This window comes from Mus musculus, chromosome 6, assembly GCF_000001635.26.
Source record: "Mus musculus strain C57BL/6J chromosome 6, GRCm38.p6 C57BL/6J".
Taxonomy (NCBI): domain Eukaryota; kingdom Metazoa; phylum Chordata; class Mammalia; order Rodentia; family Muridae; genus Mus; species Mus musculus.
Window position 1 is genome coordinate 28,615,713 of NC_000072.6, and position 22,449 is coordinate 28,638,161.

Consider the following 22,449-nt stretch of genomic DNA (forward strand, 5'->3'; position numbering starts at 1 on the left):
TACTAGAAAACATGATTTGAGGCCAACTGGTTAATTATGAGCCTCCAATGAAGAGAAGTGGGGCTAGTCGGGCATAGCCAGTGGTGAAATAGCTGGTCCCTGCTGCTGCTGTGTAGTTCGTGATGCACTACCTCCAAGACCTCTGGGTTAGTCTGCACTTTTACTTTTTAGATTTGTATTATTTATTTACTTGTTGTTACTGTTTTGTCATCTTCTTTCTGGTATTGGGCATTGGACTCAGGCTCTGTGTTTGCTAGGCAAGGACTCTACCACTCAGCTACATCCAGCCAAGCTTTTGTCTCCATGGGCTTTCTCTCCTCACCTCTTTCCCTTCTGCCTTTAAACTCTGGTTTGTTGTTTGTGGGCTTTTTACTGTTCTTGCCAGTGAAGGAGTTTCCCCTTTCAACACTGACTCACGCTTCTGGTTCATCTACAAAATTCCTAGCTAGGTACAAGAGAGTCTTCTCAGTGATGCTAATTATTTTTTATTTCTCGTCTGTTCCATCTGTTCATGTGAACAGCAGATGAATTCCTTTCATTTAGCCAAACTTCATGCCTGTTTTCTGTATCACTGCCTGTTACTCTTCTAGAACAAAGGAAGGACTCTACAACCCGGCCCTGTCTTCTCCTTTCCTTACTTTCCTTTACTGTTTGATTGGTGGCAGTGCAGTGGAGGTCAGACTGAGATCTGGTACAGGATGGCTGTGTGCTCTGCTACTGAGGTGCGGCTTTAGCTCTTTCTGTTTCTTGTGGTGCTGGAGGGCCTCTGCTTGTTTCGCAGACATGCCAGCACTGCGTTCCACCCAGCTCCCCTTCATCTCACTTCCCAGATACCACAACAGACTTTTGCATAGACTTAGTCTCAAATTTATAAGGCTTTGGACAACAATTTTTCCCTTTCTTTTTCTTTTCTTTTCCTTTTCTTTATAATTGTTAGTTAATGGTCTGTTTTTAGTAATAGCTGAGGTATCTCTAGCTCATCAGTTAGTTCATCTTTCCTTGAACTGTAAGGATTTCTGATTCCTTGTAGCTCCTGGCTCTTTACAGTTTGTCTCTGCGCCCCCCCCCACCTCCCCTCATGATAAGTAATAAGAGTTCATTGTGTTAAACTTGTAAAGAGACAGAAGATTGCCTTAAAGATTTAGCCAAGAGGCCATGGTGACATGTGCCTGTCTCTATTCCCAGATCTTAGGGTGCAGAGGCAGGAGGATGGCAAGTGCAGGGTCAATTTAGACTTCATAGCAACATTCTGTCATTAGAAAAAAGGCTAAATTAGAGAAGAACATATTGATTGCTTGGATTTTATTTCTCACAATTGTGCATTGTTATTTCAAGCCTAGGTGCTCTGGTAGGATCATTAAATTGCCAGTAGTTCTTAGTCAGCTAATATACTGTGAGAGAGGCCTTCTTCAGTGGATCTGCTAACTGTGTTCTAGAGCTGGGTGAGAACTCTTCTTTGTAACCCACGTGGAGATGTACCCATTTCACTTATGCCCATAATCACAATAAGTACATTTTGATTTTTCAGAAATCTTTCCTGTTTTCTCTTCTGACTGTTCACCCTTGGCACTTTTTTGTTTGTTTGTTTTTTGTTTTTTGAGACAGGGTTTCTCTGTGTAGCCCTGGCTGTCCTGGAACTCACTCTGTAGACCAGGCTGGCCTTGAACTCAGAAATCCGCCTGCCTCTGACCCCCCCCCCCCCCCCATCCCAGTGCTGAGATTAAAGGCATGCGCCACCACGCCTGGCTTCCCTTGGCACTTTCTAACATTCCCTTGCTGGACACTTTAGAAAAGCATTTTTCTCCTTCACACTAATCTTCCCACGTGAGGTGTGGCTCGTAAGATAAGACCTATATGAAGTAATTAAATTATAGTAATGTAGAAAGTGATTAATGCTGTAATGTTACTTTATCTCTTCTGTCTCTTGACATTAGCTCTCTTGTTAACACAAGATGGTATAAAACTTAACTCAGTTAAGTAGATTTTATTTTCTCGTGGAATTTGTATTTTCCAGCCTGCTCTCTGAGCATGAACTCAAGAGTTCAATTAATTTCAACTGCTACGTGGGTTTTGCCTTGTTTTCTCTGAAAAACCATTTAAAGGCAAAAACTGAGGCCAATCACCATGTAGACTAGTAGTAGCTCCTACCATGCTCACTGTCAGGAGCCAGACTTCCATTATTTGATTGGTAGCAAACAGTCTGCTTACCCAGATCATCTGGTGCCAGGAGATGTTTAAAGAATATTACCTGTGGATTAAGGTGCCTCATTTCACCTTTGGCTTCTGGATTACTAACCTTGAACCTTGTTCTCTTTGAGTATGCTGTTCCTTTCTGTCTAGTTACCCTGAATCCTCTCTACTCCTCTGGGGAAGCTGCCGCCGCCATTGTTTCTCATCAGAGCAGGGTTTTGTGTGTGTGTGTGTGTGTGTGTGTGTGTGTGTGTGTGTGTGTGTGTGTGTCGGGGGGTGGGGGGGGGGAAGGTTTTCGCCCAGTTTTGTGTGGGAAGCCACACCTGTGCAGAAAGGACAGATGGGGCAAGTCTCCGGGACTGTCTTCTTTTGAAGTTTCCTTCAGTGAGTCTGGGATCCACCTTTCTGTTGGCTGCACTTTCTTACTTGGAATTCTTGGCTTCCTGTGGCATTTCGGTCTGCAAGGCACAGCGCTGTTCTTTTCTTCTACTCTTCCAATTCCTGCAGGAGCTTTTTCAGTGAGGTGAGGGACCCCATGTGCTTTGCTGCTTGAATAGTGGTTAGGGCCTTAGAGCCTTCACACTGTTTATTCATAAAGTCTTGCCAGGGTCGGGGTGGGGACTTGTCAGGCTCCCATTATTTTCTCCCCTCCCCACTTTTCACTCTGTTCTTTCTCCCCTTTCTCACTGCATCTGAGCAATAAATAGCAGGCACTTCTGAAAAGGCTCTTAGTTGGCTTATGTAATTGAGTAGAAGAGCAGTCTCTTGAGAGAGATTTTTTTTTCTTACATGATAGTCTTGAAAATGGTCCTTTAATTTTGGGATGTGCCAGTTCCTGTGGACTATAATAATCATGTGCTGTGCACCGGAGATAACGGGTCATTCCCTTCAAGGACACGAGGCTGCCTTCAGTTGCTGGACTTCACTCACTCTTGGTTCTATGACGCTGTTCTCCTGGCAGCTTGCCAGCAGACATTTGTAACTGGGACCTTTTGTAGAATTGCCACCTCCCTTGCCTTTTTCCTGTCACCATGGTTAGTGGAGGGCTGCTTGCTCCTCTCTGCTATGGTGTGGTCAAGTTGGCTTGCCCTATCATGTGCTCAGGTTCTACTTCCAGCCTTAGACTAGTTGCATTTGAGGGATGTTTGGATACTGTGTCTTCCCCTCGTACTCGAGTGTTACCAGCTGTCACTGTCCAGAAGGTCACAGAGGAATGCATTCCCCGGGGCTTATTTAACCTACTTGTTTATTTATACTGAAACATCTTATCGTCAGTCAGGCACCTCACTATGGCTTTCCTGCCTTTCTAAACTTTCTGCTTACTTTTGTCTTTTGTGGCATTGACTTCTAGACTAAGCACATCTGTGTTCTTTCTTTACTTCTCCCCAACATTTTCAGTTGTGGCTTGTGAACCTTTTTTCTGTTTCTCCCCGGAATATGTAAGAGCAGTATTAGATTGTAATTTAGTACTTACCCATATCTGTCTGTGCCTTTCTAGTAGACTTGTTTATTCTTAAGGTGTGTTTTAAATGGGAAATATACATAGAGCTAGTTAAGAAATAAAGCTGACACCTCTCCCTACCGCCACAGCAACTACTCCTGGGCGTGGTTTGAGAATGCGCAGTTTGTGCACACTCCTGCAGAAATACTTAGGTATTGCCCATTTGGCCAAGATGGCTACAAGGTGAAGCTTCCCCTGTGCTGTGCTAAGCTTTGTGCTTAGCAGACACTTTTAATAAATAAATAGAAATGTGCTGCTCTGTGTGTTCAGGACTACAAACTAGTGGATATCCTTTTGGATCCTGTCTCCTGGCTGCCAAGGGAATTGAAAGGTCCTTGATTGTAAATATGCGGAGGGCATGTGATACTGTTCCTATTTTAAGTCTATAATTCAAATGGAAATTGCAGCCTTTGTTTATTAAAATGCCATGTAAGGCAGAGCTACTGGGACTGGTCCATTATTTACTGTTTGAAATTTTATACATTTAAGTCTGAGCATGTCTGTTCTTATTTTAATTCAGCAGTCAGTTTTAAGATCATCACAGAGTATAATTCTGCTTGGCTACATTAATTAATATATTATAGTTTGTTTCATTTTTAAGACAAAAGTCAAACTTCTTATTGACCCTGTTTATCTCATAGCACATTTTGTAGTTAAATAATCCCTCTGCATCATGGAAAGCCACATCTTTGCTGGGCTGTCTTTTCTCCCTTTGTGATAGGGAAGAATATAATATATGCTCTGTGAGGGGAATAACAGCCAGTTAGTCTGATGCACACAGGAATAAAAGGACAAGACGTGGTGAGGAATGGCTGAAGGCGATCAACTAGGTTTAGTGGTAATCAGCACCTGCCTTCTGTTTCCAGCCTGAACATTATCCCACATTTGCTTCTTAATATCATATATTACATTTGTGTTTGGAGGTGCCTGGACCTGGGAGTCATCATTAACCCTGTTTGTCTACTGCCCTTATCTTCCTCTCTCCTGCATCGGTAACCATTAGCCATGGGTCATATGTGTGTGTGTGTGTGTGTGTGTGTGTGTGTGTGTGAGAGAGAGAGAGAGAGAGAGAGAGAGAGAGAGAGAGAGAGAGAGAGAGAGATTGGTTTTTTTTGTTGTTTTGCTTTGTGGCTGACATGTGTCTATGAATAGATAATATTCTTTTTGTTTATTCTATATTGTAGAGTTGTACTATGTCTTTCTGGAACTTTCTTCTTCTGTTCAATATTATTTTCAAATTTATTCCATGGTTATGTTGTCCTAATTCAAGTTAATTGTTCTGTATTCCATTATACAACTACACTGTACACAGTGTTAATATGGACACTGTAATACTTGTCTACCTTATGTAAGAATTTTCTAGGTCCGCGAGTCCATACTTACCTGTAAGTAGCATTCATTAATTAGAGGAATGTGTCAAGCAAATATCAGTGCTCAGCACTGTGTGAGAGTAACGTTTCATATTCCTAACAGTAGGTAAAGGACATTCCAATTTCCCCACATTCTTAAGTCTTAAGTATTTTTGTCAGAGTGATTGTTGTAATGTTACTGTTAGTAATATTATTCTTTTTTCTTAAACTTACCATTCTGAGTTACTAGTGAAGTATCTACACAGAGTCTGCCTGTTCTTTCACCTTTTTGTTTGTTTGTTTTAATTTGTCAGTTTCTTGCCATGCATGAGTTCCACCACACCTTGTGTTCCTCCTCCTGACAAAACCCTGCATCTAACAGATGTTGAGCAGTAATAGGGTGCTCTGTGTAAAGCCATTGTTCTATTGGTATATAAGGGTAGTTACTTCCTCTCTTCTGATGTCACTCATCTGGTCACTGCTTGACTATGTCTGTCATTTCTCTCATCTGAAATTAAAACCTAAACTCCTGAAACCCTATTCGCCTGGCAGCTGTGACCTTATTTTTGACTGGTTTTCAGCACCTTTCGAAGGAATCCTTTACGCCTGTTTTCCCTTCACTCATGTTTTTGCTTTCTTCCTAGTGTCTTGTATACTTATTCTTAGATTGGGCATAGCTGCCTAGACCATGCTTAGCTGGAGAGAGAGTTTGGCCCTTCAGGCCTGTCTTGCTTGGCTAACTGCAGTACTTAATACAGACGATCACCCTTCTGCTCAGCTAGTCTTCTAGTGTCCTCTGCTCTGCTCACGGCTGCTCCTTCTCTCTCCTTATGCACTGCACATTCAGTACTCGTCATCCCAGACAGATAACCATGGCCCGGACTGTGAACCCAGGTATCACCTCACACAGTGGCTTTCACACTAACTAGTAAGCCAGTTTATACACAGCCCAGTTCCCTATCTGTGTGTCCAGCTGCCTGGTCAGCTTTATGTAGATCTTAGCAGCTGAAGCTTTCAAGCTCAGCTTCTGCTTGTGCCCTCTCTCCATAGTCAAAGCAGTTATGGTTTCCCTTTTCTTTGACGATCTCTGCTCATTCTTTGCTCAATTCCAATTCATCCTTGATTCTTTCCTTTCTTTGACATTTCCTGTTGTGTTTGGTATCTGCCTTTGATACTGCTACCGCCCTTTTGTAATCTAGTATCATGTTCTACCTAGATCGCTGTATTAATTTACTAATTTATGTCGTTTCACTTGTTACAGTGGAAATCCTCCATCTAAAGAGCAGGGTAATGTTACTCACATCCCTTCAAGAAGTACTGTGTGAGGAGCAGTTGGGAAATGAGCTGCCTTTCCTATCGCCTCTGTTGCTGCCTTCTGTTCTGGGGCCTAGTGTCCTTTATCTTGTCTTGAACCATGAGGCACACTCATGGCTCACACTTAGATCTCCTCAGCTGTCTTCAGATGACCGTTTCTTGAATCTCTAAGAAGATGTAACTTGTGTGAAGCCTGCCACAAGCACATTATGTCAGCGCCCTGCTTAAGCTTCCTCTGACTAACTCTCCACCCTCATTTTCTTATTGCCCAGTAATTCTTGCCTTTACCCCTTTCCTTTGCTCTGTCTTTTTGATAGAGAACTTTAAAGGTCTTACTAGAACATACTTAGCCACCTTTTCTTTATCCCCAGATCCATAATTTGTGTCTGTTGAACCTCAAGAAGTACTGTACTGTCTCAGGGTCGTTATATCTTATGGCTACAGCTTTTCAGGGTAGACTAGGAAAAGCCTGAAAGCAAGGATTTGACAGGAAGTCTCTTTTTGCTCTTCAAAAGATCTTTGACCCAACACTTCTCAGTTTTGTCTACTGGCCTAAAATGCTTCCTGTCAAAAGGCCAGCTGTGTCCTCATATGCTGAGTTGTGAGTATTGGGCTCTCTCTTAAGGAGAGGGACGGATGACTGTAGTTATCTCTTCCGGCTGTAATGTGAGTCATTACAGGGCCCGCACGCAGTGTCAGTTCTCAGGAGGAACGGTGATTACAGCCCATATTGGTTTGTGTATTATCCGCCCACCAGATAAAGCAAGCATTCTCTTCTATTTTTATTTTGAAAAAAATATTTCCATGTAAATTAGAATCTAAACTAGACAGTTCCTTTTAGCAGGGACTCAACTGCTCTCCTCTTCCCCAGAATACATTCCATACCTCAATTGCCTCTTTTGAGATTTCAAAGGCTTTTATGGACCTGGTAATTTAGAAGAATTGCTTTTATTTTGTGGCTTCTTTGGGACTTCTAATCTCTCTCTTGTAAGATGTTTGTAGATGTCAATAGCTCCTGGCTCTGAAGGGTTAGAGTAGCAAGATCACTCACTCTGTGTTCACTTGTACTTTCTGTTCCTCCTGGCTTCCCGAGAGACACACAGTCAGACTCTGAGTTTGTTGTTATTTGGGTGCCTGCTGATACACTGTCCTCACTTCCCATCTTCTGAGGGGATTTCGTATCAGTCCATCCTGGAAAGAGGGTCTTCAGATAGTATTCTTGTTTACATAACCACACATACGTGTGTATCATTCTGTGTCCTTACTTGGCATACTTCTGGAAAGGTAGCTCTTGCCTTCCATTTTCAGTATTAGCGTTTCAGTCAACTCTCATTTTCCCATGTAGGGTATGCAGGGAAGGCTGGGAAATTCAGGTGTTGTGACATGGCATAAACCTGTGTGTGGTCAGCATCATTGTTTTGTTCAATTAATTTAAAACATTTTTGTTCACTACGGCTTCTGTAATCAAACTGCTACTCTTTGTAAATAGATTTTTCTTTCTTGTTTGGTGAGTATGAGTCTATTGGTTCTTTTTATTCCTGAGGGCTGATTCTGATAACCATTGATTTTTTTGTCTGTATTAAAAATCCTGTTCAACTGGGATGTAGCTCAGCAGTAGAGGGCTTTCCTGGCATGTGCCAGGCTTTGTTTGGTTTTGAGCCTCCTTACCGAGAAACAAAGCAGAATCCTGCCATTACTAGCAACTGAAATCTGTCAGAAAGTTTCCTGTGCCATAGTGACATCAGATACTCTTTCTAGATTGTTTCTGGTATCTCTTACCCTTGGTGCAAACATTGACTCAGCACAGATCATCTTGGCAAACCAGTAAGTTCACTGGAATTACAAGAGTGAATGGGGTTCTTTATAGGGGCACGGATGACTCAAAGCTCACCACACCATGAAGAAGCCCACCCTAGCATGAGTCGTTACAGCTGATAGGTGTCGGGAGGAAGGGCTCTCCTGGCCAGGAATTGTTTGTGTTTTCTTTAAACTGGGGGGAGGGGACGGTTGAGTTTTCTTAGATTCAGCTTCTATAACTAGTAAGGATGGTTTACTTCTACTTAACAGTGTCTTAATGTATGTTCCCTTGATCGCACCTAGCTTCCTGGACATTTATAAAATATCTACATCCATTTTTTTCTTAATACCCAGCATTTTTGTAGACTGTGTCACTCTCACTATGCACCTCCAGTTTGGCTCTTCTCTTGTTCCTGTAGTATTACCATGTTTAGCGACATGCCTCAACATACACAATGGTTCTGATATCTCAGTACCTTGTTCTGAGCTTGGATACCCATGCTCTTTCTGCTTCATGTAGTAGATTCCTACATGTGATCTGTGAAAAGATGTGTTTTCTCTTCCTGGGAGAATGGTGGAACAATAATTCCTTTTTTTTTTTTTTTTTTTTTTTTTTTTTTTTTTTTTTGTTAATTTCACAGAGGAGGTAAATGGCCATGAGGGGTGAATGTAAAGCTCAGAATCCCTTGTTACGCAAAGAATTGTTTCCATTCCCATAAGCGATCTTCTTGGCCATGGCACTGAATTGAAATGCCTTATTATGTATTCCGTACATCACAGCTCAGTCAGCCTCCGAGAGGAAACACCTACTTCATTTCCCTCTTCCATAATATTGGCTTTAGGAAGAGTTTTGAATGTAGCATTATAATGATGAAGATTCCTAACTTGAAAGCTGTTTAAGAGAAAAAAGAAGTTACAAATACCTTCCTTAAGTGTTACACAGATTAGACAGACATCTTAATTTGTCAGATAGAGAATATATGGCAAAGTCAGGACTAAGCCAGCTAGCCATGGAAGATGGAAATCACTGACTTTCATATATGATAGGAGGTAGTTTCTGCTTTTCTCCTCCATATACTTTACCCCAGATACTATATGGGTCTTGGAGACCCTTAACACACATTCATGTTCCTCTAGCATACTTAATCAGGGTATAATCTAGTAAGGAGGTCCTATAGAGTTAGAGTCTTTGTTGATTCAGAGCTTATGCCTCATGTGAAGTCATCATATCAGACTCTCCAGATATGCTCTCTTTCTTAAGTAGTTGTGTCAGACTGTCCGGATCCGCTCTATTTCTTAAGGCCATCCTCTATGTTTTCACTCCCCACAACAGCAGGCAGCTCTGCACTTAGTCCTGTCATCGTGACTTTGGGTTGGATTTCTATCCTTTTATCCTCTCTGTCCACTGTGTTGTCAAATTCTGTTAATGCCTTTTTCCAAAATGTTCTCATAGCTCTTAAGTTTTATCCATTCCTACTCCTGTCTCCTTCCTCAAGACTTCCTTATTATTTGCAGAGGATGGGTATTTGAAGCAACTGTGGAGGAGGAGTCTAAGGCACATAGGGTGATGAGCCAACTTGTGGATGTTAAAATATATTCCTTTCTGTCTCTTGTTCTGCTTTTTCTAATTCTAGTTTTCACACTAGTTATTTTCCCTGTCATGCAAATACATTAAATACGATATGTCAGTGAAACTTTTTTTGATCACTTCTTCCTTTCCATTTCTCTGAATTCTTAGCACATTATTTTGTATTTATTCAAAACTACTTTGTGTTGCTACTTTGTATCTAGGATCTTGTCTTTAATAGATAGGTTTTTGTCTTGAGTCTAGGATGTATGCATATTAGGCTGTGTGTGTGTGTGTGTGTGTGTGTGTATATATGTATGTATATATGTATATATATAGTTAATAGCTGGTAGGTGCTTAATTGAGGTTTTGAAATTAGATTTTGTGTGCATGCGCGTATACATGCATCCAGTGGGTGCCAGTGAATACTGAATTTCTTCCATATTGCTTGTTTCCAACTTGGGTCACTCCTTTTGAGCTTGCTACTTGAAAAAGAAATTCTTCTGCCAATATAAAGCATTTCAACCAACTATTTAGTAACCAGTTATAAGATACCTAGTACATTTGTGATCTTAAGAGACAGCCAGTTTTACATATGTTCCTTTGTGTTACTGTACTGCCTATGTTAATTTTTTTCATTCCTAATAGCATATTCTGTTTTGCTTGCAGGATAAGAACAAGAAGCTCCGGCCCCTGTATGACATCCCCTACATGTTTGAGGCCCGCGAATTTCTTCGAAAAAAGCTCATTGGGAAGAAGGTAAATGATGAGCATACATTAGCATGTGTTTGGACTTAGTCTCATGCTCTAGAAGTGATGATTTTCAATTGGCTCTTCTCTAGGCGCTTTAGCAGCAAAGTAGAATCACTTTGATATGAAGAGAGGCAAGTCTGTGTGTCAGGAAGTGGTTTAATATTGGGGCCCTGTCATTGTTTTCTCGGCAGGTTCCAGGCTCTATTCCAGCTTCACTAACTGCATATTGCCCATGCTGTATTCAGTTGGCTCTCCTGTTCTCTCCAGCCACCTCCATTTTAAGTCCAGGGCCATGAGACTTAGTACTGAGGGAAAGTCCGCTGCTTTTGTGTGCGTTTCTCCTATTTCTAAGGAACAAGATGACTACAGGAGAGGGAAGTCAGATTCTCCTCTGTTAGGAGGATGCATAGGGAAATGCATTGTATATGGATGCTACCTAGCCTTTTTAGACTTCCAGTAGCTTCTGCTCCAGCTACTGGGACAATAGGGATTTTATCTGGAAACCATTGTGTTATCTTTTTAGGATCCCAGGTAAAGACTGCCTACTGCTTGGTATGTTGACATTGCAGTCTGTGGGCTCAGAGACCTAGAGTGTATGTCTTAATATTATTATTTATGGCAATATTCTACAAGTGTTAGGAAACATTAAACATGCCTTTATTTTTCTGACATCTTATTCCAAAGTTCAGGACGATTTGTGTGATCTAGATGGATGTTCAGAGAACATAAATGGGGTCGCTCCTTTAATGCCACCAAATGTTCAGGAAGGGACTGTGAATCATGCTTTAGTTTGGGATTCTAGAAGAAATTTCACATTATGAATTGATTTTTATATGATAGTATCTTACAAATCCTCTAGCACTTTAGAACACCATAATAGTTTTTGAATGTTTAAATTCTACCCGTGTTATTTACTCTTCCCCTACACTGATGATGTTTTGACGGGTGTAAGTACAGCTCTGGGTCTCGATTGGTGTACAGTGCACCCATTTCTACTCACAATCAAGATGAAGTGTGTTTCAAGACGGCTTTAAACAAGCAGTGTAGCAAAAGATCTCCTGAGATCTTGCCTCCGTCTCCCAGGTTTTGGGATTACAAACATTTGCTCCCATACCAAAAATCTGTAGCTTTTGAATCAATGTCAAAATAATATATTATAAATATAGGCACTTGTCTATGCATGGTGACTCATGCCCGCAGTCCTAGCATTTGAGATGATGAGGCAGGGAACTCAAGAATTCAAGGCCAGCCTCAGCTACATAGCAAAGTCAAGGACAGCCTAGCTACATGGGATCCCATCTTAAGTAAACTGTGTAAGTAGCTTTATTATATTTCATAGCAGTATGGTAAATCATAGCAAGGTACTTTGAAGATGGATGTAAATTGAAATGTCTAATTTTGTGTGTGTGTGTGTGTGTGTGTGTGTGTGTGTGTGTGTGTGTTTAAGATAGCCAAACTGGATTCCCTAAAATGAGTATTAAATCTCCTCAGGTTCCTTCAGAGAATAGGCTCATTTGTCACTGTATAAAACTTGACAGAGTGCTATATTCATTCATGAAGTGTAGTGCCAGTGATGGCTTTAAGTCTCTTTCAATTTCCTGATCCTCTGTTATCTGGTGTAATGTCTTAACATCTCTATCTTACCCACTTGATATCACATCATTCATTCTCTGTCTCATAAACAGTTGCATATAGACAACCAAAGAATTCCATGGATTTTGTGGGAAACCCACACAGTAATCCAGCACAATGACAGCACATGTTTGATTTGTGTGGTAGGGTCTGTGCATGTATTATGGCACCCACTAGTCTCCTAAGTATTGTCTTGTTATTCTGTGTCATTCCTGGACACACAGATCACAGCTTATTGCAGCAGCTGCTGAATAGTCCTGAAGGGCTAGCTTTTTTTGTTTAAAGCAGTCTTGAAACACACTTCATCTTGATTGTGAGTAGAAATGGGTGCACTGTACACCAATCGAGACCCTGCTAGCCAGGGCTATGTTCTCAAGAACTGTATGGCAGGCCACTGTAAAGTCCTCTATCATAGGACAGAAGGACTGACCTCAAGTGTCAGATCTGATGTCAGTTCTTAAGCAATTAGGCTCCTTCTTAGTTGGAGAAGCCTCATTTACTGGTTCCTGTGCAACAGAGTTGATTAGATTCTGTTTGTGCTTAGACCAAGCTTTGTCCCCCACAGTGACATTGTATAAATGATGAATACTTTATCCTCTCATAGAGAGCTGGATGCATCTCAGCTCTGCTAGGCTGGAGCATTCCTGATGCAAACCACTTTCCTGACTCACCACCTGAAACCACTTGCCTGTCTTCTAGGCCTGTCAGTTACAGCAGTCAACATCCATGAGTGCTGGCGTCTGGGAGCAGGCAGGGCAGTAGCTGCCTCAGGGGTGGCTAGCACATCATTGCACACTTCTGCCAATTCCCTGCAGACCTCTGCAGCTGTTCATCATGGTACATGGTGATTAGGAGGTACTGTAAGGAGCATGTGTGCCTGTGTGCATGAAAGCTGATTAGGGCAGCCTGTCACAGGTTAAGGAAGATAGGGCTGTAAAATCCTCTTGCCTGCCTCCTTCTCAGAGAGTCAGCACTAATGGCATCTTTAAGAGATGTCTAGAATGTGGAGAATTAAGATGGAAGGTGAAATGCTGAAGTGTTTTATTGGTTTTGATGGCCCCTCTTCCATTGTGGGCATCTACATTGATTTAAATCCATTCACATCGCTTTCCCTTTGGATGTGGGCCATGCAGCTGCAGTAAGGATACTGCTCCTAACTCTTGCTTTCATCATTTGTACACTGGCATTGTATTTGCCTCTCCTTTCCTAGTGCTGTGCTATGAACAATGCAAGGTGATAAAGTCTTGCACGTTGGTCCAGATGTCAGGAATGTGTGTGCAAGGTTTGGTTTTGCTTAATAAGACTTATTTTTGTTAAGAATCTGGTGGAGCCCTGCTCTTTTAGATTGATTTCTGGCCCACTTGATATCACATCAGTCATTCTCTGTCTCATAAACAGTTGCATATAGACAACCAAAGAATTCCATGGATTTTGTGGGAAACCCACACAGTAATCCTCCTGTCAAGAGAAATGAATCGGTATACAACTGGTCTCATGACTACATTGTTTTTCTGTGTGTTTTGTTGTTGTTGTTTCTATTGACTTTGGTTGATGTGATAACTGGTAAGCTGTTGGATCAGGATGTTAGCTTCTCCCAAACAAGCATGCATTCCGTGTTTTTGAGGGCACGAAAAAAATGTATCACAGCCTCCTCCTCCTGCCCTGTTTATCACTTGCCATCCTTCCACTAAAATCATAACTAACGAATATTCATGATAAATGACTTTCTTCCTGATTTCTTCCAAGACTTATCATGAAATAAAAACTATAATTTTAGCTGTCTGCTTATTTGTTTGTTTAAAGCTTGCCAGGGTGTCCAAGATGGTGACTTCTTAAAGGATTCATTGTAACTGTCCACTACTAATAGCAGAAACTGCTCTCCCCACATCTTTCCTCCCTCCCTCCCTCCCTCCCTGTTTTCCTCCCTCCATGCCTGCCTGCCTGCCTGCCTGTGTAGTCCCCTTCTACCTTTATCCTCGAAGAACAGCTTATATAAAATAGGAGCATGCACATCTCGATCATTTGTTTTGGGCAGGTAATGTAACTGGTCTTCATTGGAAGTTCCCTTCAACTTTCTCTTAAAGGCTGTAATATGCTGAGTTCCAGTATTTTCTTTCTTGTCACACAGCATTTACAAGTGACATATGAATCATTCCTACAACTCTTGTCCCTTAATTGCAGAATGTCTATCACCATGGGAACCATTGTGTTCATAGTTGGAACTTGTTTAAATAATTGAGGGTCAGAATGGTGGAGGAGCTAGACTGTAGGAAGCCTGAATTCCCGGATGCACACCGCTGCAGTAGGTGCTCACTGCAGGCTTCCAAGCACCAGAGACCTCATTTCTTTAAATAAATCTATGGATGAAACTCATTTGTAAACTAATGGGTGACTTTGTTTCATTTTTATGCCACTGAAATTTGTTCTGTGAATTAACTTAGCTCTTCAAATTAAGCTCCTTTTTTCTGGATTCTTGCAGACATTTTAGAATTATGGGGTTATAAATCCTTCATTGAGGGTTATTTCATTTCCAAATTGTTGTAAGTTGTTTAATCCTTTTAGGAATCCACTTTTCCAAAAACATGTACTTTTGGGATGCAAAGCTGGAAAAAATCTCTACGTGTACCCACTCAGGCTTACCCAGAACTGATCTATTGCCTTGTATCAGTCATGCCAGTGGCTCCTTCCTAGTTATCTGGGAATTAATTATCTTTTTGTGTCAGTCCTTTGTCAGTGAGACAGAATTTCTAATATAAGTAGCTTAAAGAGAGGAGCAGTATATTTTGACTCATTACTTCAGAGGTTTCATCCATGATCACGTTTGGAGACGATTCAAACTATTTTGCAAGGATATACCCAGGTTAAATGCATATACTATGCCAAGTTTTAATATTCCTGAGCACGTATGAGCAAGGAGACAGGACTGCACATATTTAAATTAGACCCACTTCCTTTTCATGTATTTGTAACGTGTGATTGATTGGATCTGTACGTGTGGATCTGAATTCCCCTTTGCTCTTGTTGCACTTACCCACTTTCATGCAGTGAACAGAGCCTGGACTTCTTGTAGCCTGGACTCTGCAGACCTTTTTGTTTTTCTTAATTCTTTAAATTTTTTAAAGTGTCATTTGTTTTACACATATGAACCATTTGGAATTCTGGTACCTACAGAGGCCAAGAGAGGATATCAGATTGATAACCTGACACCAGAGCTACAGCCATTTGGGAGCTTCCACATGGCTGCTTGGAACCTAACCTGGCTCCTTGCCCAGAACATCAGTTGTTCTCCTCCTTTCTGCACCCCCCCACCCCTTCCATGTAAAGTTCATGAATGGGGTCCTCATCTATGGCTTCACACCATGCTCTGCTTTTGCCTGATCATATCGGCTTCTGTTGGTCCTGATGGCTTTGCTTCTATTGTGCCAGCCCGTGTGGTCCTGGACAGCTTTCTCAGAGGAAGTTGCCCCTCCACAGCCAATCCCCTCCTGGCTCCTGTGCTGAAATGCATCCTGTTCCATCCCATCTCGGGATTTGCTTTCAGTTCATAGTGCCTTCTTCTTTTCTTCATTTCCCTCTTTCTGTTTACTTTCTGTTTGTCCTTTTAAGATACAGGTTAAGTTTGACTTTAAGAAAATCTTTCTTTTTTTTTTGGTTTTTCGAGACAGGGTTTCTCTCTGTAGCCCTGGCTGTCCTGGCACTCACTTTGTAGACCTGGCTGGCCTCGAACTCATAAATCCGCCTGCTTCTGCCTCCCGAGTGCTGGGATTAAAGGCGTGCGCCACCACGCCCGGCAAGAAAATCTTTCTTGGCTTGTCCCCATTTCTTGTACTTTACCATGTACCCGTTTCATAGTTTACAGTAATGTAATAGAAACCACATGTGGATAGCTGTCTCTCTTACCATCTTTGTGGGCGATAGAGTTCGGGTACCCCATAGGTGCTCAGTCAATTTTTATTAAGACACTTCAAAGGCACTGAGTTTAATTTGTAAGTGTGTACCCAAAATAAGAAGATAAGAAAATGGAAGAGAGGAGGTTGAAGTTAGACTCACTTGACTAACTTAAGTCAGCCAAATATGCTTAGCCAAAATGGTATCCTCCTTTCGGTAAGCCCAGGACATCTAGAAATAGCTAATGCAATATTCAGTGATATCTGGGTACTTGTGTGTGAGCAAGGCTGACCACTTGATTGTTTTTAGCCTTCTTCCTACTACTGAATAAATATTTCAAATATCTAAACAGGTTTTATGAACAGTTTCAACTTCATCATTTGGTAATTATTTTTGTATGACTCTTAATGCATTCTGCCTTTTAAAAGCATTTTATATGGCTCAGGTTTTTTGCTTGTTTGTTTATTGTTATGGTATTTTGTTGTTGTTTGTGTTGAGATAAAGTCTCACTGTGTAGCCATGGCTGGACTGGAACCAGGCATTTAGACAGGCTGTCCTTGAGCTCACAGAGATCCTCCTTCATCAGCCTCCAAAGTGGTAGAGTTCAAGGCATATTCCACCCTCTCTGTTAATGTTGAGTTTTACTGGTTACAGCCACTGTTACTTGAGCTTTCTTTTCTTAGAAGGCATTGATTTTTTTTTTTTAAGTATAGAATAGAGTTTATTCAGGGCATGGGGAGGGGAGGGTAGTAGAGTCCCAGAGAAGGAGAAAGTAGAGAAGTAGAGGTTGGCCATGAGCACGAGGAGAGAGGGGAAAGGGGATGGGGAGAGAGGGGGAGCAAGGTAGCAAAAGGCAAGAGAGAGGCAAGAGTGGGGCATTGAATTCTCAAGATTATTTTTCATGTTTTGTTTTTACCTACATCCTGAAAATTATATATAATGGTCCCATTTTTAAAGTAAAATCCCTGAAAACCATAAAAATTACTTTACCTGTAATTTTTCACTTTAATTGTAATGTTGAAGTACAGACCCATCTAGAAGAATCTGATTCCCAGAGTCAATAAGCTGTTATACTTTGGGAACAGTGTCAACGTCCCCAAAACATGCCTTTTACATGCTCCAAGAAGTTGATCTTAATCTGCCTCATTCTAGTCTACAGCTTTGAAGAAGTAGTGGCAGCGCCAGGTATCTGCCTTCCGAGTGCTTGCGGCCCTCCAGATGTCATCAGTCTCTGCGATGTCCTTGTCAGGGCGCCTTTTGTTCTTCATAGAACACACTCATATCATACACTCTCTCCACAATTATGCAGGCAAGGAGCTCGAGCCTCATGGTGGAGGTGGTGGCAAAACTTTATTTCTCTTTCTCGTTACTCCTTTGGCATAGCTGCAGCAGAAGGTGAGGAGGGGTGGGTCTAGCCAACACTACCACCACCAAACCCACCTTTGCCCAGACAGGCGAGGGACTGTAGATACTTGTTTCCTGAACAGGAACAGATCTCTAAAGGTACCAGGCATTGTGTACCAGGAGGGGCTATTTTTCTTTCAGCCGGGGTGAATTCCTCAGGGGCAGAGAGTCTTCCTGAGGAAAGGGCCTCAGCCTCTCTGGCTGGCTACCAGATTTGGCCCCTTTGTTAGCTACTCACTGAAGACTGGCTGGCTGTTCTGAGTGTTAGTCAGTCAGCTGTGCTGAGTATCAGCAGGCAGCCAGCAGGGTGGGAATTCTTGTTCTGCCTCTGATGTGTTTTAGTTTGGGTTTTAAAAACATTTCTTTTGTCATCTCCACATTTTCCACTTCATGTTACTTTGATTCATTCATACTATGGAAAAGTCCTTTATATTAATGATCAGAACAGTCTCTAAGATTATGAATGCATTGTGATTTAAATTGACAGGTTTATATGTCGTGGCTGTCCTTGCCTCCCAGTGCCAGCTGTTACCATCAGTGTGGCTGTAAATATTTGAACAAGTGACTGGAGATACTCTCCAGACGAAGAGGGACTTTGAATGACATACCTTTAGATGTCTTTTTTTAGCAGGAGGCTTCCTATTGGGCATGATGGGATTTGGACAATATGCATCAGACACCTATGTCTATGTGGATGTGCTTCCCTCTCTAGTGTTCAGCAGTGATCCTGTTTGTCCCTGAAGCCATTGACTCCCTTGTTTGGTGACAGATGGTTAGCAAAAATGGCCACTGAGTTGCCTGTTTCTGGAAGCTCGGCAAGGTAGCTTTCTTCTCATTGCCTCCTAAATGCTCTTTACAATTAAGAGCTCTTGTTTTCGTCTTTGGTCTGCAGATTGTGTGCAGTACCCCTGTGGTCTGGGGAGCATCAGTGTGTTGAGCTGAGTACACAGCTCCTTGGTGTCATCTGTTATTTGTGTGATTTATATTGTAATATCCTCTTCTAAAGCATCTCTAAGTTAAATTAAGAAACCAGAATTTTCAACCACATTCCTGGCAGTTTCTGTGTGCTCACCTGTGGGGAATGATTTATTATCTATGAGAATCCTCAAGACGCTCTCCTCTCTTGCTGATACTTTTGTATTACTCTGGCTATTATTGAAGACTTTCTGCCTTGGATTCCCAAGCTGTCCACAGTTTTCTGGTGGAAGTTCTCACCTTTGTAACTGGTTTGCAGTGGTCTTTTCTCAAGCTGTCCTCTTCCAGTCTTTAATGTTAGGTTTCTGGAATGTTGTCCTTGGAGCTGGAACTTTCCATACTTATTTTCTGCAAACTGAGATTTTATTTTGGGGGAGATTTGTGCTGAATCAGCTCAGCTGTGCTTGGGGGTAGGGAGAGCACAGGCCCTTCCCCCACTTTAAAAATAACCATTATGTGCCAAAAATCCTATAAAATGTGCTGAATTGCAGATCTTCCAACTTCCTATACCTCCGAATTTACAGAGAATAGATCCTTTTGAGCTCAAGTTCACTGATAGTGTGCAGAACATCTCGTGTGTTAAAGGGAGTAAGACAGCCCTCAGGCCAGGTGTGCATTTAAGGGAAGAAACCTGACTTGTCTTTTCTTGTCTTTTGATTTTCTTCCCACAGTTTCATTTGCCTATAACTGACTCTGCAGGGTATTGATGTGTTGACTAGGGTTTGTTGTTGTTGTTGTTGTTGTCTTTTTTTTTTATAGAAGTTGTTGGGTTTGTTAGAAGAACACATTCAGAGATAGTGAGCCTCATTTTAGAACACCGACTTTCTGAAGCCTCTTTTGTTTGTGCTCATCACTGCTGTGGCTCTACAGTATTAGCCATCTATACATGTATCAGAGGCTAGAATGTAAAAGTGTCTTTTGGTTTTGAGGATGAAATTCTGTTGATTCCTTACCTGTGTCCTAGAAGTGATACTTTAGTGGTATGTCTATATAAATACAATTATACATTTGTACATTTAAAACTCTGAATAGTGGATTTTTGCTTTTTACTGTAACACATTCTTTCATTAATAACTAAGATAGCCTTGCTTACTTTTACTCCTATGGTATATTTTCTCTGGCACACATGCAGGTCCTTCCCCCTTCACCCCTCTCCTCCCCTCTCTTCTGTGTGTGTGTCAGTGTACATGGAGGTTAGAGGTCATGTATTGTTACTCAATTGGTTACTCATTATTTTAGAAATACAGACTCTTCCTGAACGTGGAACTTACCCATTTGGATAGATTGGCTGGCCCACAAGTCCCAGAGATCCATGTCTCTCTCTGTCTAGCACTGAGATGTACAGGTGCACACTACTGAGCCCAGCTTTTTACCTGGGAATTGAGGCTCTGAAATCAAAAGCACTTTACTGACTGAGCCTCCTCCATGATATTTCATAATGTATGCATAGTGAAGTTGGTGAGTATCCCCATCTATCTGCCGTCTTAGAATGTGATCTGATAACATAGTATCTTTTGCAGAAATAATTGAATAAATTTAAATAAAATCACACTGTGGTAAATGGGTTTCATCATAGGAAGGAGGTGGCTGTATAAACAGTGGAGGTGGACAGAGTGATTCTACAGTATGAGCCCCGGGGAGGCCAGTGGTGGTTAGAACCTCTAGAAGCTTGGGACCCAAGGAAGGGATACTCCTTGGATCTTTCAGCGGGGATAATGACTGCTTATGCCTTGTTACCAGCTTGAAGCCTCCAGAATACCGAGGGAGTGCATATCTGTTGTTTTCAGCCTGCCAGTTTATGGTGTCCTGTTACAGCTGCTCTGGGACTAAGATAGAGGGAAGTATGTTTGTTTCTTGTGTCTGGTCAGCTCCCTGTTGCCTGATGTCTGGTTTCTTGATTTTTACTTCAATAATGAGATTGATTCTCACCATAATTCATGGAGTAGAGTCTGGTCGTCTGCTAGTATGGTTTATCCTTGTAATTTGTGTTTGTGCTTTGTCATTCCTTCTAGATAGTAAGGCTAGCCTCCCTCCAAGCCAGGGGACAGTTGTAGATCAATTGATAGGCTTCTCCACATCTGTCAGTAGGCTCAACCTTAGGTTGTGGCTATCTCCCTTAAAGGATGAGTGCTGGTTCCCACCACAGAAGGCTACATTGCCTTGTGGCCATCTGGGTCACACGACCTTCCTCCTTGATCATTATTAGCAGCATTTTGAAATAGAACACTGTGGGAGAAATCATTATTGCCTAAAACTTTATCAGTATTTTGTATATTTATTGTGAGCCGTATATGAACTCTAGCTCTTCCTTTTGTGCCCATTGGATTTCAGTGGTTTGTCTTTGATTGCCTCTTTGTGAAGATGTCTGTCTGTCCATCTGTCCCTCTGTTACTTTGCTTTCTCACCTTTTCTGGCTTAATAGATGGGCTGGAATGAGTCAGGCTGGGCTTATGAGCATATAATGTTCTGAAAATAATAGGTGGCTTAGTCATTCTCTTTTAGTTTGTAAGTCTTGACATCTGTGGTCATGTATACTCAGTTAACCAGATCAAAAGCAGCATAACGAAATCAATTTATTGTTATTGTATAGCTGATACTTTTCAGTCCTAAACTCAGGCATTGGGAACAGAGCACCTCCTCATGAGCTAATATTTTCAAAGAGGACAACACACTTGCTGCTTTCCTTCTGGGACATGAAATAAAAATAAATACGGTATCTATTAAAACTTTGCTATGATCTCACTGGGCTAAGACGACCTCAACATGTGCAAAATTGAATGAGGGCCAATTTGAATAACTGTTAAGATAACAGAAAAGTGGCCCATGGCAGTACTTGATACATATTAATGTGAATTGTGCAGATCACAGTTATCCACCACAGGTTGGCGAGGTCTTACCTGCTGGGTGACGGTATAGACTCTATTCCTGGGTGGCCACACATACTGCTGACTATCTTATGACTGTTTTCACTCTTACTGGTCTGCCTGAAGCCCGTTTCCAGCTGCTGGCTAGTGGTTACCTAAGCACCAATTCCTGCAGCCAACAGGCACCTATCATGTCCAAAATGCAGCTCATGGATTCCATATGATGTTTTTTACTACCTGGAAGTGGCTCTGACTTGGTTGTTGGTCTTTCATAATGTTACTACCCTCCAGTGTTCCCCCAGATCAGTTTCCTGGCCTCTAAGCCAGTTTCTCAGTTACAGACTCATCTGCTTCTGCCTCCTGTAGCCTCCTTCCCCTGAAGTTCCCAGTGAGCAACTCTATGTCTCTGTGTTCCTAGTGCTCGCTTTTTAATTATTGCAACTCTGCCTTAACTCATTTTCCTGCAACAGCCCGTAATGTGCCATCTTTCACCCTCCTGTCACAGTTGCTTTCTCAGTGCACAATCCTGATGTGCCACCCACTCTGGTGTTACCTGATTGCCTGCCGAATAGAATCTAACTCTCTTAAGTGAACATAAAAGCCTGAGTAGGAGCTGTATATAAATTACCATAATTTTAAATGAGCCTGTTTCCATTTCTAATCTCCCTTCCTTCCCTGCTCTCTGTAACCTCTCCAAAGCTTGACCTTTCACAACCTCTTGCCTCCACATTCGATTTTCTTTGAAGAACCTCTCCCCATTCTGGTACTCCCTGTCCTCATGGTAGTCCATGTTCACTTTGCCGTTGTAGTTTCCAGGTCTGACCTGGACAGCCAGCATGGGACAAGCATCTGTCTGATGCCAAGAGTCAGGTTTGGGTTCTCCTGAGTCTCCAGGGAGGAGATAGCTCCTGGCCTGTGAAGGTCTTTGGAAGATCGGGAGCATCTCCACAAGAAGGGTGTATAGAGAGCACGCAGCTTAAGCTGGGCAAGGGCTTTCTTGCCAGCTATGTGTCCTTTCTTTGTGCTTCTGATCATTGTGCTCTGATTCATGGATACCATGAGCCTTGTGATGACTGACAGCTCTGTAAGCCGAGGGTTTACAGACAGGCGGAATAAATGTCTTCTCCTGTTTTCTATTTATGCATTGAGTTGATTAACTTAGCCCTCCATTATTGGCTGCAAGATGTCTGAAGCTTAATGTAGTTAGTACCCTGT

The 22,449-nt window shown here is 41.9% G+C and overlaps 1 protein-coding gene across 3 annotated transcripts in view; it reads left to right on the forward strand.

Moving 5' to 3' along the window:
- The window catches only part of Snd1 (staphylococcal nuclease and tudor domain containing 1), a 454,826-nt gene that overhangs the window by 135,376 nt on the left and 297,001 nt on the right, over positions 1 to 22,449 (forward strand). For all 3 annotated transcript variants that reach the window (XM_006505142.3, NM_019776.2, XM_030255513.1), the window contains one exon: positions 10,388 to 10,477. In XM_006505142.3, coding sequence (XP_006505205.1) covers positions 10,388 to 10,477 — 90 coding nt within the window. The remainder of the gene's footprint in view (positions 1 to 10,387; positions 10,478 to 22,449) is intronic.